Raw genomic sequence first — 19,223 nt, 5'->3', positions numbered from 1 at the left:
CAGGCCCCTGCAATGTTGGGGGGGTGAGGTTCTGTGCCCCACCTCTGTTGACCCCCAAGTTCGCTCCTGATGGCCCCTTTGCGACTGTGCCTGTCTTAGGTTGTTCCTTCCCTGAGGAATCTTACCCGTCTCTGGCTAACCAGCCATCCTCCGGGGCCAAGCAGGGTGATGTGAGGTTCAGTTCTGTCTCCTTGGTAGCCTATGCCCCCGTGGCCTCCATGCCCAGCACCTGCCTTGGGATCCCCTTGCCTGCTGGTGGGGCCCCAGCACTGATCACATATCTTGGGGAACCCAGGTTTCTTCTCCAGGGAGGGCTCAGTTTGCCCCACTGGGTGAGAGACAGATCCATGGCACCAGTCATCACGAGACTTCAACCTCGACATGAACAGAGAGCTCATGCAACAGCTGTGAGCAATTGAATTGTGAGAAGAGGGTCCCTCTTGGCCTAAAGGGTAAGAGGGACCAATATAGAATGCTCAGGTGCCTTCCCAGGAGGCCCTCTACACAATGAAAGGGATTAAATCCTTACATGTCCTTTTTATTATTTTAATTTTTGAAGAGGTTTATTTTGAGGTATTTCTTCTTTTATGACATATTATTTGTTGTAGTGATAATTTATTTGAAGATGAGTCCTTTGGCAGGAGCAAACCCCAGTTGTAATCTTGGAAAAACAGAGTCCAAGATTTATGATTATACTGTTTACAACATAAAACCAGAAACAGTTGTAATCTTGGAAAAACAGAGTCCAAGATTTATGATTATACTGTTTACAACACAAAACCAGAAACACATTGTAGTGACAAGTGGGCTCTGCTTATGTATCTGTGTAGGTGGGTTATGAATGAAGGTATTGATGCACACATAGAGAACTCAATACCTCATTAATACTAATGATCTAACTTGGCATTTGTCATAACTCAGATTCAGTTTCTGTGATTATTAGAGTGTATGAAAATGGATTAAAATATATATGTATACCACCTGAAATTAATATATAATTGAATGTAAACTGTAATTGACAAATTAAAAATATGTATGTATATGTAGCTGTATGTCTATCCCCAGGCATGTGGGATTTGTCATAATTTAGATAGTGTCTCATTTTTATAGAATTAAAAGTTAACTATCATTTCTAACACTGCAAATATTCAGCATAATACTTTCTAGAAGGTCTAAAATTAGTAGGTTTCTCAAGCCAAAAGTTCAAGAGACTAGGAAGTCCATCTAGGTATTATTAATTTTGGGGTCCATCAAGTTAAATTTTGTTTCTAGTGGAATATATAGTTATTATATTGTGTTATATATAGACCAAATACAAATTATCTATTTTATTAAACTTCTTGATAGTAACTGCTTATTGCTGTTACAATGCATATTGTTACATGGCAGGCTCCCAGGATGATGTGAGAGTTGCCAGGGGAGGAAAGCTGTTTGGCAACAAACCTGACACTGTAGTACTAACCACAACTAAGGGTCTGTTTTTCAGTTTTGCATGTTCATAAACTCAATATTCTAAAGGTCTCAAATTGATTGATGCTGGGAATGCGAAGTCATGATAAGGATGTTCACAAGAGCCCCATGTGTAAACCAGAATGCCAATTATTAATTTACAAAGACAAACAATTGTTCATGGTACTTGATTTGAAAATAGAAAATTGTTTCCAGGCAGATCTTTATGGGAAGCTAAATTATAATCAGAAGATTGTTGCTACCATAGAATCAACGCAAAGGGAGTTAGTTGTATAATTCAAATACATATGATTGCTCCAAGCGTCCATCTTCCCAATAGAGACTTGAGTATATACTTCCTGGAGGGACTGGTGTATTTGCTTTACAGGTCAGTGTACATCTACCCCAACGCCTGGGGGTAGTGCCTGTTTAGATTTTGTATTTTTCTATGCTGATCAAAACCCTTGATTCACTCTACTTTTAAAATTACATAAGTAAAACGTGTTTTTTAGTTATCTCTTCCATCAGATTAATCTTCTATTGCTCGCCTACAGGCCGTTTTATCACTCAAGGAAATTGCCTTTATTGATTTATACCTCACCTCATAGGTTTGGGGGTGAGGCAGGGGATGGCAACCTTGTGAATAATTCTATGGGGATACTTCGTTTTGGCCAGTGAATATGGTTGCCAGATTAAAATACGGGATGCCAAATTAAATTCAGATAACACATTTTTTTAGCCTAAGCATGCCCAAATATTACATGAGGTATATTTATACTTTAAACAACATTCATTGTTTATGTAAAATTGAAATTTAACCAATGTCCTGTATTTTTATTTGCTAAACTTGGCAAGTCCACGAATACATCTACAGGAGACTATAAGGCTAACCTGAGTTTATGCTCTTGGGTGAACACCAATCCATTCGGTTGCCTCGGGGAACAAAAATCCTTTCCTAGTAAAAAAAAAATTGTTAGGTTAACAGTAGGTTGCGCCGACACGGAAGAATTTTGATCCTTTGAGGAACCCGTAAGGACGCAACTTCCATAAGTGCTGCTTTGATTGAGTTCCCCGCCCCCTCTATTCTTCTCTCAGCGACTAGAATGGTTTCTCTATTTTTCCTTCCTTCTCAAGTCCCGCCCTTTCAGCTACCCGCTCGGGATAGCAATCGGCTGCCCGAAAAGGGCCGGCAAAAGTGGGCGAGGTGTTCTGAGGAGCGGAAGTAGTCAAATTTCGCTGAGAACCGGAAAGTGCTGCTGGCTCTCTCCCTTTCCGGAGAAGGAAGACAGCTCCGCCTGTCAGTGCCGGCCTTCCTCCTGTAAGGGGATCCGCCGGACCCGTGCTAATTCAATTTTCCCCCCATTCCAGGCCCTTCCCCATCGTCGCCCCCTTCACCTTGGATCATGTTCAAGAAGTAAGGACATGGTGTGGCCTCCGTCCGCTGCTCACAAAGGTGGTGGGGGTGGGAGGTGGGGAAGAGGGCGAGAGCAAAGATCCTCTTTCTCTCTCCCCTGCCCCTGCCATCCTTACTCCCTAAGGTTTTCTATAGTGCTATGCTCTCACTCACAACTTACAACACTTCTTTAAGCTTTCCATCCCTAATCCCCAGTCGGGTTTCGGTTCTCCCACCTTTATTTTCTTTATCCTTACCACCCCTCTTTCTCTTTTGCTCCCTTTCCCAATACTATCTCCATTTCCAGGTTCTACCACTCACATCCTTGCACTGTGATTTAAGGGTATATCCTCTTTAGCTAAGAGGAGAGCCATGCATTCACTGCCGTCTGTTTATTAGTTATGAACTGAATAAGGGAAGGCTTGACTTCCTGGGTCATGGGAGTGAAGGAGTCTGGGTGACAGGAAGCAAGCGGGCTGTCATGCCTATTGCTTAGCTGCCAGATTAACCTTGTCTTGAAAACAGCGTGATTGCCCCTTAGGCTATTCAGTGTAAGGAAGACAAAAATTCCTTGGGAACCTATCTTTTCCGTAGACGCAAAAAGCCAAGGGGAAACATGGGCAAAGGAAGGTGGGTTTTATTTATGACATTTTGAGCAAAAATAAACAGGGATCTTAGAAGTCATCATTATTATCATGACTTTAAAAAAATATCTCAGTAGATTGCGTAATTTAGCAGGGACCGATTTTCTGTTATACTTGGCGTTGGTCTTCTGTATCTCAATGCTTGAGGGCTCTTTTGTTTTGGTTTGCTTCTTTTGTTCCCCCCCACAGGTTTGTTATAGGTGGAAATCTGTGTTTCTTCCTGGGTAGAGACCAGTAAGATTTTCTAAAAGAGGCATTTGTGTAGCTGATTACAGGTTATAATGTGAAATATGCCTCATATCCTCCCCTCCCCTCCCCAGCTAATTGTGTATGTATGACAGCTTATTTTAATGTAATAAGACGTTGGTTGTGCTGGACAGAATAAAAGGTAAATATTATTTTAAAAATCAACTTATTTCATTATTATTTTAGGCATCTAAATACTTGCTTGGGAATATATGACTAATTAAAACACTACCTTTAGCTGTTCTGATATGTTTACTTAGAAATACCTTTTTTTTCCTTTCAAAAATCATTTGGCAGATTTGATGAAAAAGAAAATGTGTCCAATTGCATCCAGTTGAAAACCTCAGTTATAAAGGGCATTAAGAACCAATTGATAGAGCAATTTCCAGGTATTGAACCATGGCTTAATCAAATCATGCCTAAGAAAGATCCTGTCAAAATAGTGCGATGGTAAGTCTTTATTTTTCTCTATGTGAAGCTCAGGCCTAAGTAGTTGAATATTGTATGATTAGATTGTACCCATAATAAATAAAATTATTTTCACATTAATTATTGATAGATTATGGGAGTACATAAATAGAATAACTCTAAGCAATATTTATATTTTCAAGTGTTTTTCTATATGAACACATGTACTGATTTTTTTATCAGTTAAATATTTACAGTTGGATTTAATTTATTTCATTTGTACTTTAGAGATTTGTTTTATTGAATTACATAACAATGAAATTAATAATAATATGTGAAATAAAATTGAGTGTAGCAGCTCATTTTTTCTCTACACTGGACTGGTATGATAGGTAAAGCAGATAAACAATTTTTTTTTTGCTTGGATCTTTATTGAAATTTTTTTAAAAAGCTTACTGTATCTGTATATACATGTTTCATATTATACATTATTTAAAGGCTATTTGGCATATTCATTTTAGAAAGAAAATATCTAACTTGTACTTTGTGACATTTGTCTTACAGCCATGAACATATAGAAATCCTTACAGTAAATGGAGAGTTACTATTTTTTAGACAAAGAGAAGGACCTTTTTATCCAACCCTAAGATTACTTCACAAATGTAAGTCTTATTAGAAAATATGTATTTGGGGATATTGAAAGACACAAAAGGAGCTGAAAGTGACTTCTGGTGTTAACTTATTTATTAGTACTAGGTATTAAGGAATATAAAAGTAAAATGAATTTCCATCTTGTGGTAAATCTGAAAAATGCAGATTTCTCTCATTATGTGTTCCAGAAAGACCAAGAAAGAACATTCATTCATTCATTCATTCATTCAACAAATATTTATTGAACTTACTATGTTCCAGACTTGATCCCTGTCCCTATGAAACTAACAGTCTATTTGGGAGAATAGACAACACTTACATAATTACACAAGCATATATTCACAAACTGTGATAAGTACTCTAAGCATTTCCTTTTAAATTTATATCTAAATTTGCCTCATAGAGATAATTCTCTATAAGGGAAAGCATTGTATAATTGTTGGAGTCAGTTATTGTTAGTTGAGTGCCAAGTTCAGGTGTTATGAAACAAAATAATGTTTATTATCTACCCACTTTTGCATATTAGATTGAGTATATTACAAAAAAAAATCCAGAGGAAGATATAATCCCAGTGCCCAAGAAGTTTTAAATGTGAAGAAAATTTCCTGCTTTTCAAACTAGTATGCATATCTGGCCTTCTAGCCAAGAGGCAGAAAGGAAGGGAGTGACTGGAGGGTTCTGTAGGTGGTATTTGTGATTTAATTAATGAATTTGATTTTTGGTAAGAGGAGATAAATTTTTCATTACTTGGTGAAGCAGGGGTCCAGAGCAGTAAAGCTGTTAGGCAATTTTTTAAAAAGGTGAAGCATTTAATTTAATTTATTTTTTTAAATTTTTAATTTATTTTTAATTAAAAAATATGTTTTTATTGATTTTTTTTTTTAGAGAGAGAGGAAGAGAGAGGGATAGAGAGATAGAAACATGGATGAGAAAGAAACATCCATCAGTTTGCCTCCTGCAAGCCCCCTACTGGGGATCAAACCCGCAAACCAGGCATGTGCCCTGACTAGAAACCGAACCTGAGACCTCTTGGTCCATGGGTCCACGTTCAATCACTGAGCCACACTGGCCAGGCTATGTATGAATTTTAAATAGAGGAAGAGAGATATGGAGGGACAGCGGTGTGGGAGGAAGGAGGAAGGGAGAGAGAAAGAAAAACATCAATTTGTTGTTCCACCCATCCATGCATTCATTGGTTATAGATGAAGCATTTTAATATTTATAAAGGAATATTTACAATTATTGGATTAAGGATTGATTTCATCAAGTTAAAAAACTATGATGGACAGAAATTGAGTCCTGATGCAATGGGGAAAAGCTTAAAATAAAAATATTTTGGTGATATTAAGACATTTTAATGATAGTAATTCCTCCTTAACTAAAAGAGAATAGAACAAAATAATCAAATATATTGCATGAATCTAGATTCGTTTGAAAAACAAACCAAATTCAAGCCCTCCTCCTCCTCCAAAAATAGATATAAAAGACTTTCTTGGGACTATTGGGATAAAATTGCATATGGTTTGTTTATAAGATGATATTGCAGAACTGTTAAATTTTCAGGTATGATAATAGTGTTGTGGTTATGTAGGAGAATGACTTTATTCTTAGGTGGTGTGTGCTCATTTTGGTGAAGCATTATGTCTGAAATTTAAAATAGAGGAAAAATATGTCTGTTTAAACAGAAAGAGATAAAGCAAATATAGCAAAGTGTTAATGAACAATTGTTGAATTTTTTTTCTTTTAGATAAGCAAACAAGAATTTATTGACTGCAGCAGCAAAATTATACTTAGTACAGTGAAACAAGGAAGGGCATAGAAGAAGCAACAGGAGAGGCTAGGCTGGGCTGCTTTGGCTCACTGGGAAGTCAGAAAAAAGGGGGCCTTGCAGACAGGTTCAGGGGGTTAGCCTGGGACAAGCTGTCACTGCCCATTGCTCCCCTGGTTGCAAGTCTCATGGGGTCCCATAGAGTTTAGGGGATATGTGCCTGTGAGGCTAGTAGAGGGGGAAGGGAATGGCATGGGCATGCTTCCTAGAAGGAGAGCACCCAATTGTTCAACCTAAGTGGATAGTGTCCAGGTGTTCATTGAGCTATTCTTCCAGTTTTTCCATATGTTAAGGAAAAGTCCTAATAAGCTGAAGAAAAAGATGTTCCTATTTAGTAGTATTTTTTTCTGGGAGCCAACCTTTTAGAGCGTCTTAAAGTTATTTTTGTGCAAGAAGCAGGATACTACGGTGGTTAAAAGCATGAACTTGGAGTTAGGCAGACCTGGGTTCAATTTCCAGTGCATTTCTTTTGTCAGGTCACTCAACCGGTTTAAATCTTATTTCTTTATTTTTAAATATGGACATAGTGGTTTTTAAGATGGACATATATTATGGGTTGTGAGGATTAAATGAGATAGTATATGTAATCTACCTAATACAATGTCTAGAACAGTGATGGCGAACCTATGACACGTGTGTCAGCACTGACACGCCTAGCCATTTCTGATGACACGTGGCTGCTGAGGCGGCCGCATGCCGAGGACGAAACATTTGCTGCTCCTGAGGATGAAACATTTGCGAAATAATGTTTTTTCCTCAAAGTGACACACTACCCGAGTTATGCTCAGTTTTTTGGCGAAGTTTGACACACCAAGCTCAAAAGGTTGCCCATCACTGGTCTAGAATGTAGTAAGTACTCATAAATGGTAACCATTATAATGATTTAGTAATTGTTTAAACAGTGTCCACTAGCACTAATTATCATCATCATCATTATTATTAAAGGGTAGCTGTTCAGCTGTTAATGAGGATGGAGATCTGGAAAATAAATTATGGCTTATGAATAATAAATGTATTCATTCACATTCCTTTCTTTTAAGCCTTAGGAGCTAGGCATTATTATTATTATTATTATTATTATTATTATTATCTGATAAAATGGGATTCTTTATTGTTTTAATGAAAAGTATAATTTTGAAAGGAAACAGAACATGTAGTATTTTATAAATTAAAAATACTTATACAGGCTCAGTCATACAAATTAACTAATATGCCATAAAATAAAACTTGAAATATTTTTATAATTTTATAGCCCCCAAGAAAAATCCTTAAAACAAATAAGATAAGCAAAATGATGATGTGAAACCACTATAAAGCTGATAAACTTATTTATAAATCGGTTCCCTATGTTTTCTATCATCTTGTCTCATTACTGACTTTGAGCTGTAACACTGCTCATCTCTAAGAATTCTGCCATTATGTCTTCTGCTCCAAAGAATAATACCTTTGCTCTGTGTTATTTCTCAACGTTTGTATATTCCTACTAAAATAATAACTGTTTAATCTTAAGTATATAAGCTAAATGTATCGTATATATATTTTTTTATTGTTTAGTATTACGTATAGTAGTACATATATCTCCTTTCTCCCCCCCCATTGACTTTCCCCCAGCCTCCCCTACCCCCTGTTGCATGCCCTCATCCCACCCTCCCCAGTGCCTTGTGTCCATTGGTTGTGCTTATATGCATGCATACAAGTCCTTTGGTTGATATATTTCCCCTCCTCCCCAACACTTCCCAGCCGTCCCATTGTAATTTGACAGTCTGTTCAGTGTTTTACTGCCTCTGTATCTATCTTTTTTATTCATGAGGTTATAACGTTCTTTATTTTCCATAAATGAGTGAGATCATGTGGTATTTTTCTTTCATTGCCTGGCTTATTTCACCTAACATAATGCTCTCCAGATCCATCCATGCTGCTGCAAATGGTGAAAATTTCTTCTTTTTTATAGCAGTGTAGTATTCCATTGTATAGATGTACCATAGTTTTCTAATCCACTCATCTGCTGATGGGCATTTAGGCTGTTTCCAAATCTTAGCTATGGTGAATTGTGCTGCTATGAACATAGGGGTGCATATATCCTTTCTGATTGGTGTTTCTAGTTTCTTGGGATATATTCCTAGAAGTGGAATTACTGGGTCAAATGGGAGTTCCATTTTTAGTTTTTTTAGGAAACTCCATACCGTTCTCCACAGTGGCTGCACCAGTCTGCATTCCCACCAGCAGTGCACGAGGGTTCCTTTTTCTCCGCATCCTCGCCAGCACTTGTCATTTGTTGATCTGTTGATGATTGCCATTCTGACAGGTGTGAGATGGTACCACATTGTCATTTTGATTTGCATCTCTCAGATAATTAGTGACTTTGAGCATGTTTTCATATGTCTCTTGGCCTTCCTTCTATCTTCTTTTGAAAAGTATTTATTTAGGTCAGTTGAGAATTTTTTTTTTTGATCATTGATCTTCCTTTTATTAAGTTGTATAAGTTCCCTGTAGATGTTGGAGATTAAAGCTTTATTGGTGATAACATTTGCAAATATGTTCTCCCATACACTGGGCTTTCTTGTTGTTTTGATGATGATTTCTTTTGCTGTTCAAAAGCTTTTTATTTTGATGTAGTCCCATTTGTTTATTTTCTCTTTAGCTTCCATTGCCCTAGGAGCAGTATCGGTGAAGAACTTGCTTGGCATATGTCTGAGATTTCTCTGCCTGTGGATTCCTCTAGTATTTTTATGGTTTTCCATCTTATGTATAAGTGCTTTATTCATTTTGAGTTTATTTTTGTGTATGGTGTAAGTTGGTGATCTAGTTTAATTTTTTTTCTTGTATCTGTCCAATTTTCCCAGCACCATTTATTGAAGAGACTGTCTTGACTCCATTGTATGTTCATGCCTCCTTTGTCAAATATTAATTGAGCATAGTGGTTTGGGTCGATATCTGGGTTCTCTATTCTATTTCTTTGGTCTATATGTCTGTTCTTGTGCCAGTACCAGGCTGTTTTGAGAACAGTGGCTTTGTAATACAGCTTGATATCATATTGAGATCCCACCTACTTTGTTCTTCTTTCTCAGGATTGCTGCGGCTATTCGGGGTCTTTTTTTATTCCAGATGAATTTTTGGAGAGTTCTTTCTAGGTCTGTGAAATATGTCGTTGGTATTTTAATGGGGGAGTGCATTGAATCTAGAGATTGCTTTGGGTAGTATGGACATTTTAATGATGTTGATTCTACCAATCCATGAACATGGTATGTTCTTCCATCTGTTTATGTCTTCCTCTATCTCTTTTTTCAATGTCCTGTAGTTTTCTGAGTAGAGGTCTTTTACCTCCTTAGTTAAGTTTATTCCTAGGTATCTTAATTTTTTTTGGTGCGATGGTAAATGGGATTGCTTTTTTAGTCTCTCTTTCTATAAGTTCATTGTTGGTGTATAGAAATGCCATAGATTTCTTGGCATTAATTTTGTATCTTGCTACATTGCCAAATCCATTTAAGTCTAATAGTTTTTTGACAGAGTCTTTTGGATTTTTTATGTACAATATCATGTCATCTGCAAATAAAGACAGCTTTACTTGTTCTTTTCCAATTTGGATGCCTTTTATTTCTTCTTCTTGTCTAATTGCAATGGCTAATACTTCCAGTACTATGTCGAACAGGAGTGGTGAGAGTGGGCATTCCTGTCTTGTTTCTGTTCTTAGGGGAAATGGTTTTAGTTTTTGCCCATTGAGTATGATGTTGGCTGTGGGTTTGTCATATATGGTTTTTATTATGTTGAGGTATGAGCCTTCTATTCCCACCTTGCTGAGAGTTTTATCAAAAATGGGTGTTGGATTTTGTCAAATGCTTTTTCTGTATCAATTGATATGACTATGTGGTTTTTATCTCTCAGTTTGTTTATGTGATGTATTACGTTTATTGATTTGCGGATATTGTACCATCCTTGCATCCCTGGGATAAATCCTACTTGGTCATGGTGTGTGATCTTTCTGATGTACTGCTAGATCCGATTTGCTAGAATTTTGTTGAGGATTTTGGCATCTATGTTCATGAGGGATATTGGCCTATAATTCTCTTTCATTGTGTTATCTTTATCTGGTTTTGGTATTAGAGTGATGCTGGCTTCTTAGAAGGAGTTTGGAAGTGCTCCTTCCTCTTGAATTTTTTTGAATAGTCTGAGGAGGATAGGTTTTCATTTTTCCTGGAATGTTTGGTAAAACTCCCCTGTGAAGCCGTCTGGCCTTGGGCTTTTGTTTGCTGGAAGCTTTTTGATGACTGCTTCAATTTCTTCCATAGTTATTGGCCTATTGAGATTTTTAGAATCTTCCTGATTGAGTTTTGGAAGGTTGTATTTTTCTAGGAATAGTCCATTTCCTCCAGATTGTCTAATATTTTAGAATAGAGTTGTTCATAGTATTTTTTAACAATCCTTTGTATTTCAGTGGGGTCTGTTGTTATATCTACTCTTTTATTTCTGATTTTGTTTATTTGGTCCTCTCTCTTTGCTTCTTGATGAGCCTGGCTAAGGTTCATCAATCTTGTTTTTTCCTTTCAAAGAATCAGCTCTTTGTTTTGTTGATCTTTTGTATTGTATTTTTTTTTTTTGTCTCTATGTGGTTTATCTCCGCTCTGATCTTTATTATTTCCTTCCTTCTGCTTACACTGGGCTTTTCTTGTTGCTCTCTTTCTAACTCTTTGAGTTGTAGTATTAGGTAATTTATTACCATTGTTTCTTGTTTTTTGCAGTAGGCTTGTAGAGCTATGAACTTCCCTCTCAAGACTACTTTCGCTGTGTCCCATAGATTTTGGATTGTTGTGTTTTCATTGTCATTTGTTGCCATGATGCTTTTTATTTCTTCTTTGATCTCTTTGGTAACCCAGTCATTGTTTAATAGCATGCTATTTAGTCTCCAGGTGTTTGATTTTTTTAATTGTTTTTATTGTAGTTGATTTCTAGTTTAATGCCATTGTGATCTGAGAAGATGCTTGATATGATTTCTATCTTCTTGAATTTGAAGAGACTTTGCCTGTGATCCAATATATGGTCTATCTTCTTATGTGCACTTAAGAAGAATGTATATTCTGTGGCTTTGGGGTGAAATGTTTTGAAGATGTCAATTAATTCCATCTGGTCTAGTGAGTCATTTAGGATTGATGTTTCTTTGCTGATTTTTTGTTTAGAGGATTTGTCCAATGGTTATAGTGGGGTATTAAAGTCCCCCACTATGATTGTATTGCTGTCAATCTCTCCCTTGATATCCTCCAGAAGTTTTTTTATGTATTTGGGTGTTCCTGTATTGGGTGCATATATATTTACCAGAGTTATTTCTTCTTGTTTGATTTATCCCTTTAGTATTGTGAAGTGGCCTTCCTTATCTCTTGTTATGTCCTTCACTTTGAGATCTAATTTGTCAGATATAAGTATTGCTACCCCAGCTTTTTTTTCATTTCCATTCTAGGCATTATTTTTTAAAATATATTTTTTATTTATTTTCAGAGTGGAAGGGAGCGGAAGAGAGAGAGAGAAACATCAATTAGAGAGAATCATTGATTGGCTGCCTCCTGCACACCCCACACTGGCAATTGAGCCCACAACCCAGGCATGTGCTCTGATCTGGAATCGAACCATATCCTCCTGGTTCTTAGGTCAACACTCAAGCACTGAGCCTTGCTGGCCGGGATGTATTTTTTTAATTTTAAATCCTCACATGAGAGTATTTTTTCCATTGATTTTCAGTGAGAGGAAAAGGGGAGAGGGGGAGAGAGAGAAACATCGATGTTGGAGCTACACATCAACTGGTTGCCTCCCTCATGCGCCCTGACCTGGGGGGCAGGGAATCGAACTTGCAACCCAGGTATGTACCCTTGACTGGAATCGAACCCAAGACCTTTCAGTGCTCAGGCAACTGGGATGGCTAGTGGTAAAACATTAAAGTGAGTAAATTTTACCAATTATTATTGTTATTCCTAAAACGTTTCCCCCCAGGCATTGTTTTAAATCTTCCAGGGACCCTTTAATTGTTAGGTTATGAGTTATTTGTAGACACATATACACATACAAAAATATTTTTTTAAGATTACAAAATGAATATTTGTTCATTCTAGATATCAGGAAAATATAAAAATAAAATTACCTGTATTCCCGTGACCTAGAGATAATCATTGTTATCATATTGGTGTACTTCCATCCAGTTATTTCCTGTGTTGTGTATGTGTTTGTGTGTATGTGTAAATGTGTATATTTTTCCTTTTTAAGTTGGGCTCTCTGTTATATAGTTTTTAAAAAATTAATAGACTTATTTTTTAAAACAGTTTTAGGTTTACAGGAAAACTAAGCAGAAAGCAGGGAGTACCCACCCTTCTCTTGTTATTAATATGTTGCATTGATGTGATATATTTTTTACAAATGATGAACCAATATTGATATATTATTGATAACCAAAATCCATAGTTTACATCAGGGTTCATTTTTTGTCGTGTACATTCTGTGGGTTTTGCCAAATGAATAATGGTCACTGTTAAAGTATCATATAGAATAGTTTCACTTCCCTAAACATCCTCTATGCTTCACCTATTCATCCCTCTCTCCTGCCTCTCCCCTAGCAACCACTGATATTTTTGGTAGTTTTTTTATTCTGCTTTTCCCTTTTAACATTATATTATGAACACTTCCCAGGGTATTATGTATTCTTCAAAAACATGGCTCTATTTTATAGATGTTGTATATACACTTTAAGTCATATATCTCTTTATTTTTGGACATTTAAGTTGATTCCAGTTTATTTCTATTATAAATATTAATGTGGCAATGAATATCTTTCTAACTAAATATATTGTACATCTTTCATTTCTTCTTAGAATAAAATCTTAGAAGTAGAATTACTAAATCAAGATAGTTTGAATCTTTTTAAGGATGTTGATACATGTTGCCAAGTAGTCCTGAAAAAAGGTTGTAGTAATTTATAAGCCTTCTAGCAGTATATGGGAATGCCAGTTTACCTACACTCTTGCTAGTACTGAAAATTACTTTTCTTAAAAATATTTTCTAATTTCTCTGGATCTATTTTTGTTCATTAGTTTATGTTATTCATTAGATTCCACATATGAGTGAGATCATGTGATATTTATCTTTCTCTGACTGGCTTATTTCACTTAGCATAATGCCCTCCAGGTCCATTCTTAAGGGAAGGGTGGGTGGGTGGGAAGAGATCAACCAATGAACTTGTATGCATATATGCATAACCCATGGATACAGACAATAGAGTGATGAAGGCCTGAAGTGGGGGCAGGGGTGGGCTGAAAGAGTCAAAGAGGGAAAAAAGGGGACATATGTAATACTTTTAAAAATAAAGATTAAAAAATATTGATAAGAAATATTTACTAATTTGCTAAGTGAAGGATGGTATTTCAGTTTTATTTTGCATCTGTCAGAGTACTATAATTTTGGGAAATATTTGTTTATGTCCTTTGCCTTTTTTTTCTGATGAGTCATTACTCTTATTAAGTTGTGTAATGTATTTATTTTCTTCTAGATCCCTTTATCTTGCCACACCAACAGGTTGATAAAGGAGCCATCAAATTTGTACTCAGTGGAGCAAATATCATGTGTCCAGGCTTAACTTCTCCTGGAGCTAAACTTTACCCTGCTGCAGTAGATACGATTGTTGTATCCTTCTCAGGATCTAACTATTGAAAAAATATATTTATGTCATTACTGAAAGATCTATCATCCAAGGGAACATAAGATGTACTTTTTTTGGAGGTGACTGTTAACTATTATCTCATGCCTTTCTGGTTACATTTGAAAATGTGGGAAGTAACATTATTTCTTGAGATTAAATTGTGACCCAATTTAGAAATTAAAAGAGAACAGGTAATAAAAGAGTCCCAGCTGAATTTCAGCCTAGATAGTGCCCAAATGTTATGAGATTCAGGAAACAGTATAAAACTCTTGGTTATTAATGAAGAAGATAACTACATATATAAAAGCCTAAGCGGCCGGCTGACCAGCCAGTAACTATGACGCACACTGACCACCAGGGGGCAGACACTCAATGCAGGAGCTGCCAAGCTGCGGTGACTTGGCAGCTGCGGTTCTCAGGTGATGCTCATAGAACTAGAGAGGAGGGAGCCTGATTCCAGGGTGCGTCATTCGAGAACTGCCCTCTTGCAATCTGGGACCCCTCGGGGGATGTCGGAGAGCCGGTTTTGGCCCGATCCCTGCAGGCCAGGCCAAGGGACCACACAGGTGCACGAATCCGTGCACCAGGCCTCTAGTATCTAATATGATTGGAACACTTCTTTGGACATCAGCTTGCTGCTGTTATGTTTGACATTGGAATAAAAGGACTCAAAAGGGTAGAGTGCTAAAAGTAGGTAGAGTGGGTAGTAGAAAATGCTGGCAATTCCCAACTTTTAAAGTTCATTTTAAGTTGGTTGTTTGGGCCTCAGAACATGATTTCTCAAAGAGAAATGTTAAAGTCCCAGATAGTCCTTAAGGATCTATTCAACTCAGAGCTGAGTAATTCTGTATTATTTCCATTTATATCGTGCTGTGTCAGCTATATTCTAGATTAAATAGGTTTTTGCCAACTTTGTTATAAAGTGGCCATTTGCCTCAAGTTGAGAGAAGGAACCATACTTGGTGGGAATGGGGAAATCACTGTGGAGTGGGAAGGCTATTGGAATGGGTTTAAGAATGTGTCTTGTGCTCAAAAGGATGCTGTCCTCTGTTGTGGAAGTTATATCTAAGGGGTAGTATAAGTTGTATGTTTATATCTTAGGAATAGTTTGTATTGACATAGATACTGGTCACATAATAGGTGCTTAAATATTTGTGGAACATTGAATGAATGAATTGAAAATTGGTGGAGAAAAGTATTCTGTAAAGATAGGTTACCTTTTTATGTTTATGATTTTTCTAAGTGTTGCAAGTTTAGAGTTCTAGAGTTCCTTTTTTGTTGTTAATCCTCACCAAAGGATATTATTTCCATTGATTTTTAGAGAGAGTGGAAGGGAGGGGGAGAGACAGAGAGAAACATTGGTATGAGAGAGACACATTGATTGGTTGCCTCCTGCAAGTGCCCCAACCAGGGCCTGGGTCTAGCCTGCAACCGAGGTTTGACTGGGAAAATCCACCCCTGGACCCTTCAGTCTTCCGGGCGACACTCTAATCACTGAGAAAAACAGGCTAGGGCCTGGAGTTCCTTTAAATGGGAAATTTTCCTAGTACTTAGACTTTACTTTTAAAATAATTTTTATTTTGAAAAAAGGAGATATATGGACTACTATGTGTAATCCTTTAAACAATAAAATAAAATAAAATAAAATAAAATAAAAATAATTTTTATTTTGAAATAATTGTAGACTTTTAGAAAGTTGCAAAGCTAGTACAAAGGGTACTGTGTATCCTTGAACCATTACTTTTAAAAATATGTACTGCAGTGTTTAACATTCTAGATGCTTCAAATGATAACCAAAAATGCTCTGTTTGTTCTAGGTTGACGCTTACATTGGGCTCTTAAAGATAGACTAGAGATAGAATTATTGTTTTACTGTGTCCTTTACATAAAACCACCATTCAATGATTAAAACACTAAAACAATTGATATTTATTTCTTTCAGTTTTTAATATTTAGGTGCAAAAAATTTCCTTTTTTGCATGACTTATTCTGGTTTTGTTGGCATTAGGTTATAGTATTAACATCCGACTTGAAAACCAAGAATGATTATTAGATTCATTAATATAGCATTTATTGAGTATTTATTCACAGTGTGCCCAGAGACTCTGATCAGTCCCTGCCCTGAAGAAGTTAATGGTGTAGGCAAGGATATGAGATGGGTTCAATGTGGCTTAACTAGAAATGTGATCATTATTTGACACCACCTCTCCAAGGCATTTTGATAAATAGTTCTTAGCTGTGTGTTTCCAGGCCATCATGGCAGAAGGAAAACAGCATGCTCTGTGTGTTGGGGTCATGAAGATGTCTGCAGAAGATATGTAAGTCTCACGTTAGGCCCCCTTAGCTTTTGAGATATGGGTAACCTATGCAGGAAGCATCAGAATGACAGGGGAAATTTGCTCTCATTCATACCACATCTTACAAATATGTAAGCACAGAAGCCTCATTTCTGATTTTTCCTAACACTTAGAAAGCCAGTGAAACATATTTTGTCTCCGGGATTGCATTCTTTTTTAAGTACTCTGAAAAGAACCCATGTGCCAATGTAACTGTTTTATATGTATGTATGTATGTATGTGGCATTTTAGGAATTTTTTATTTAGTATGATTTAAATTAGGTGGAAGGAAAGATGTTTTGCTACTAATTTTTAAAACAGTGACAGTTTGGCACCACACAGTATTTGTCTTACTAGTTTAGTATATTTTGACCTGGTGGTATAGAATAGTAAGGAAATATTAAATATATATTATCAAAATGTAGTCAAGATAGTTAAGAACTTTGCAAGTCATTTGAAGAATACATTATTGCTATTAATTTCATTTCAGGGTTAATTGTAAAACTTTGATTTTCTCCTGATATGTTGACGCATTATTACTCTGTTTCTATACACCCAGTAGATCACTAGAATCACTGTAAGACATGAATTGCCCCAGAGTAATATAGTTTAATGTAGACAGTAATGCCAGTGTAATATAAATTCTCTACATGTAACTCAATAATTGCAAAATAGCATTGCACTTTGAATTATATGTACCATGACTAAGCCTATAAAAATGCACAACAATATGTTTATGTGCTTTTTTCCTTCTACAGTGAGAAAGTCAACAAAGGAATTGGCATTGAAAATATCCATTATTTAAATGATGGGCTGTGGCATATGAAGACATATAAATGAGCCTCAGAAGGAATGCACTTAGGCTAAATACGGATATTGTGCTATATCTATGTTTGTGTCTGTGTGTGACAGCATGAAGACAATACCTCTGTAGTTGTGCTGAATAAATTCAAAAGATGCTAAAATTTTGTTAGCTTTAAAAATTATTTTAGTTTTTCTTAAACTCCAGTTAAAATTGGGTAGTAACAAACTTGGACATTAAAAGGTATCTGGTAAGCTCTGGCCGGTTTGGCTCGGTGGATAGAGCGTCGGCCTGTGGACTGAAGGGTCCCAGGTTCGATTCCGGTCAAGGGCATGTACTTTGGCTGCGGGCACATCCCCAGTAGGGAGTGTGCAGGAGGCAACTGAATTGATGTTTCTCTCTCATCGATGTTTCTAACTCTCTATCCCTCTCCTTTCCTCTCTGTAAAAAATCAATAAAATATATTTAAAAATAAATAAATAAAAGGTATCTGGTAAGTAACCAAACTCAGACAACTTCATGTCCTTTCTTAGGCTAATGATGTACTGGTAAGACGAAGGGCAGGACTTGATAAATGAACTTGCCAGTATACGGTTGACCACCCGCGCGTGCCCCCCCCCCCCCCCCCCCCCGCCCCAAGAATCTAACAACTTCATGGGGCTGGAAACTAGATTGGGAATTTTATCCCATTATCCCAGGACACCTAGAAGTGCCCCTTCTCTTTTTGTGTGTTGTTTGTTCATTGTTGTTTTTAAACTTTTCACTATGGAAAATTCCAAACCTACACAAAAGTATGGGGAGAATAGTATAATGGACCTTTTCTATATCCATCACCTAGCTTCAATTCCTATCCAGTCTTATTTCATCTATATCTCACTTATTCCTTCCCACCCCAGTCCCTGATTATTTTGAAGCAAATCTCAGATATATAATTTTATCCATAATTACTTTAATATGTATCTTTTAAAAGATAAATGGTTTTCTTTTTAAAAACACAAACATAACCACACTGTAGTTATCACACCTAAAAATGTAACTGTTTCTTAATACAATCAAATATCTGGACAGTGTCCAAATATGTGACAAATTGACTTGATTGCTTCTCTTTTTAAATTTTTTTAAACTGTTGGTTTGCTTGAAACAGAAACCAGACAACGTCCATTTATTGCATTTGGTTGTTATTTATTGAAATCTCACTTAATCTGTAAGTCCCCCCTCTTTCTTTTCCTCTTTATTTAATAAAAATAGTTGTTTGTCTTATAGAGTTTCTTCCCACATTCTGGATTTTCGATGATTATATTGCTGTAAAGTAATTTCACTTGTTTTTATGCCCCCTGTCTAGCCTGTAAACAGTTAAGAGTAATTAGATTCAGGTTCCATTTACTTAGTGTCCTCTCGTGAAACTATATAGGTGCCAGAACTTCAGATTTGGGTCTCCACTGTATTCCTCAAACAATGTGCATCTTCTATCATAAGTGGACCTACTTCAGTAAGATCAGTAAGTAGTTTTGGGAGTTACATGAGCTGTTACGAACTTATATAGTGATGATGGGCCTTTCTTCCTAATAACCTTGCTGTTATTTTAGTGTCGCAGCCATCTTTATTTGGTTGTTTACAAGTATGTGACGTGATTTTACTTTTCAGATGGATACAGACATTTACAAGCTTGTGGTGGCCTGTGTTACATTACAGTTAGAAGTTGGTGAGAAAGGTGAGGGACAGTAAAAGAGAGAGACCATTTGGCTGGCTGTTACAGCTGGGCCTCTCAAAATATGACATAGGTGAAGGTAATAG

At 36.6% G+C, this 19,223-nt stretch overlaps 1 protein-coding gene across 3 annotated transcripts; it reads left to right on the top strand.

Moving 5' to 3' along the window:
* The first annotated feature begins 2,684 nt into the window (after positions 1-2,684).
* Positions 2,685-17,582, top strand: MCTS1 (MCTS1 re-initiation and release factor). 3 transcript variants are annotated; one of them, XM_079764799.1, is made up of 6 exons: positions 2,685-2,767; positions 4,030-4,182; positions 4,705-4,802; positions 14,142-14,275; positions 16,542-16,609; positions 17,386-17,582. In XM_079764799.1, exons 2-6 carry the CDS (start codon positions 4,148-4,150, stop codon positions 17,465-17,467), a joined length of 417 nt encoding a protein of 138 aa, XP_079620925.1. In that variant the 5' UTR covers positions 2,685-2,767; positions 4,030-4,147; the 3' UTR covers positions 17,468-17,582. The 3 variants fall into 3 exon arrangements, with proteins under 3 accessions (XP_079620925.1, XP_079620924.1, XP_079620923.1); XM_079764798.1 differs by having other exon boundaries at positions 2,699-2,863; XM_079764797.1 differs by lacking the exon at positions 2,685-2,767 and adding an exon at positions 2,886-3,472.
* The last annotated feature ends 1,641 nt before the right edge of the window (positions 17,583-19,223 follow it).

This window comes from Cnephaeus nilssonii (genome assembly GCF_951640355.1).
Source record: "Cnephaeus nilssonii genome assembly, chromosome: X".
Lineage (NCBI taxonomy): Eukaryota > Metazoa > Chordata > Mammalia > Chiroptera > Vespertilionidae > Cnephaeus > Cnephaeus nilssonii.
Note: the sequence above shows the minus strand (reverse complement) of the source record. Positions and strands in the feature narration are given on the sequence as shown.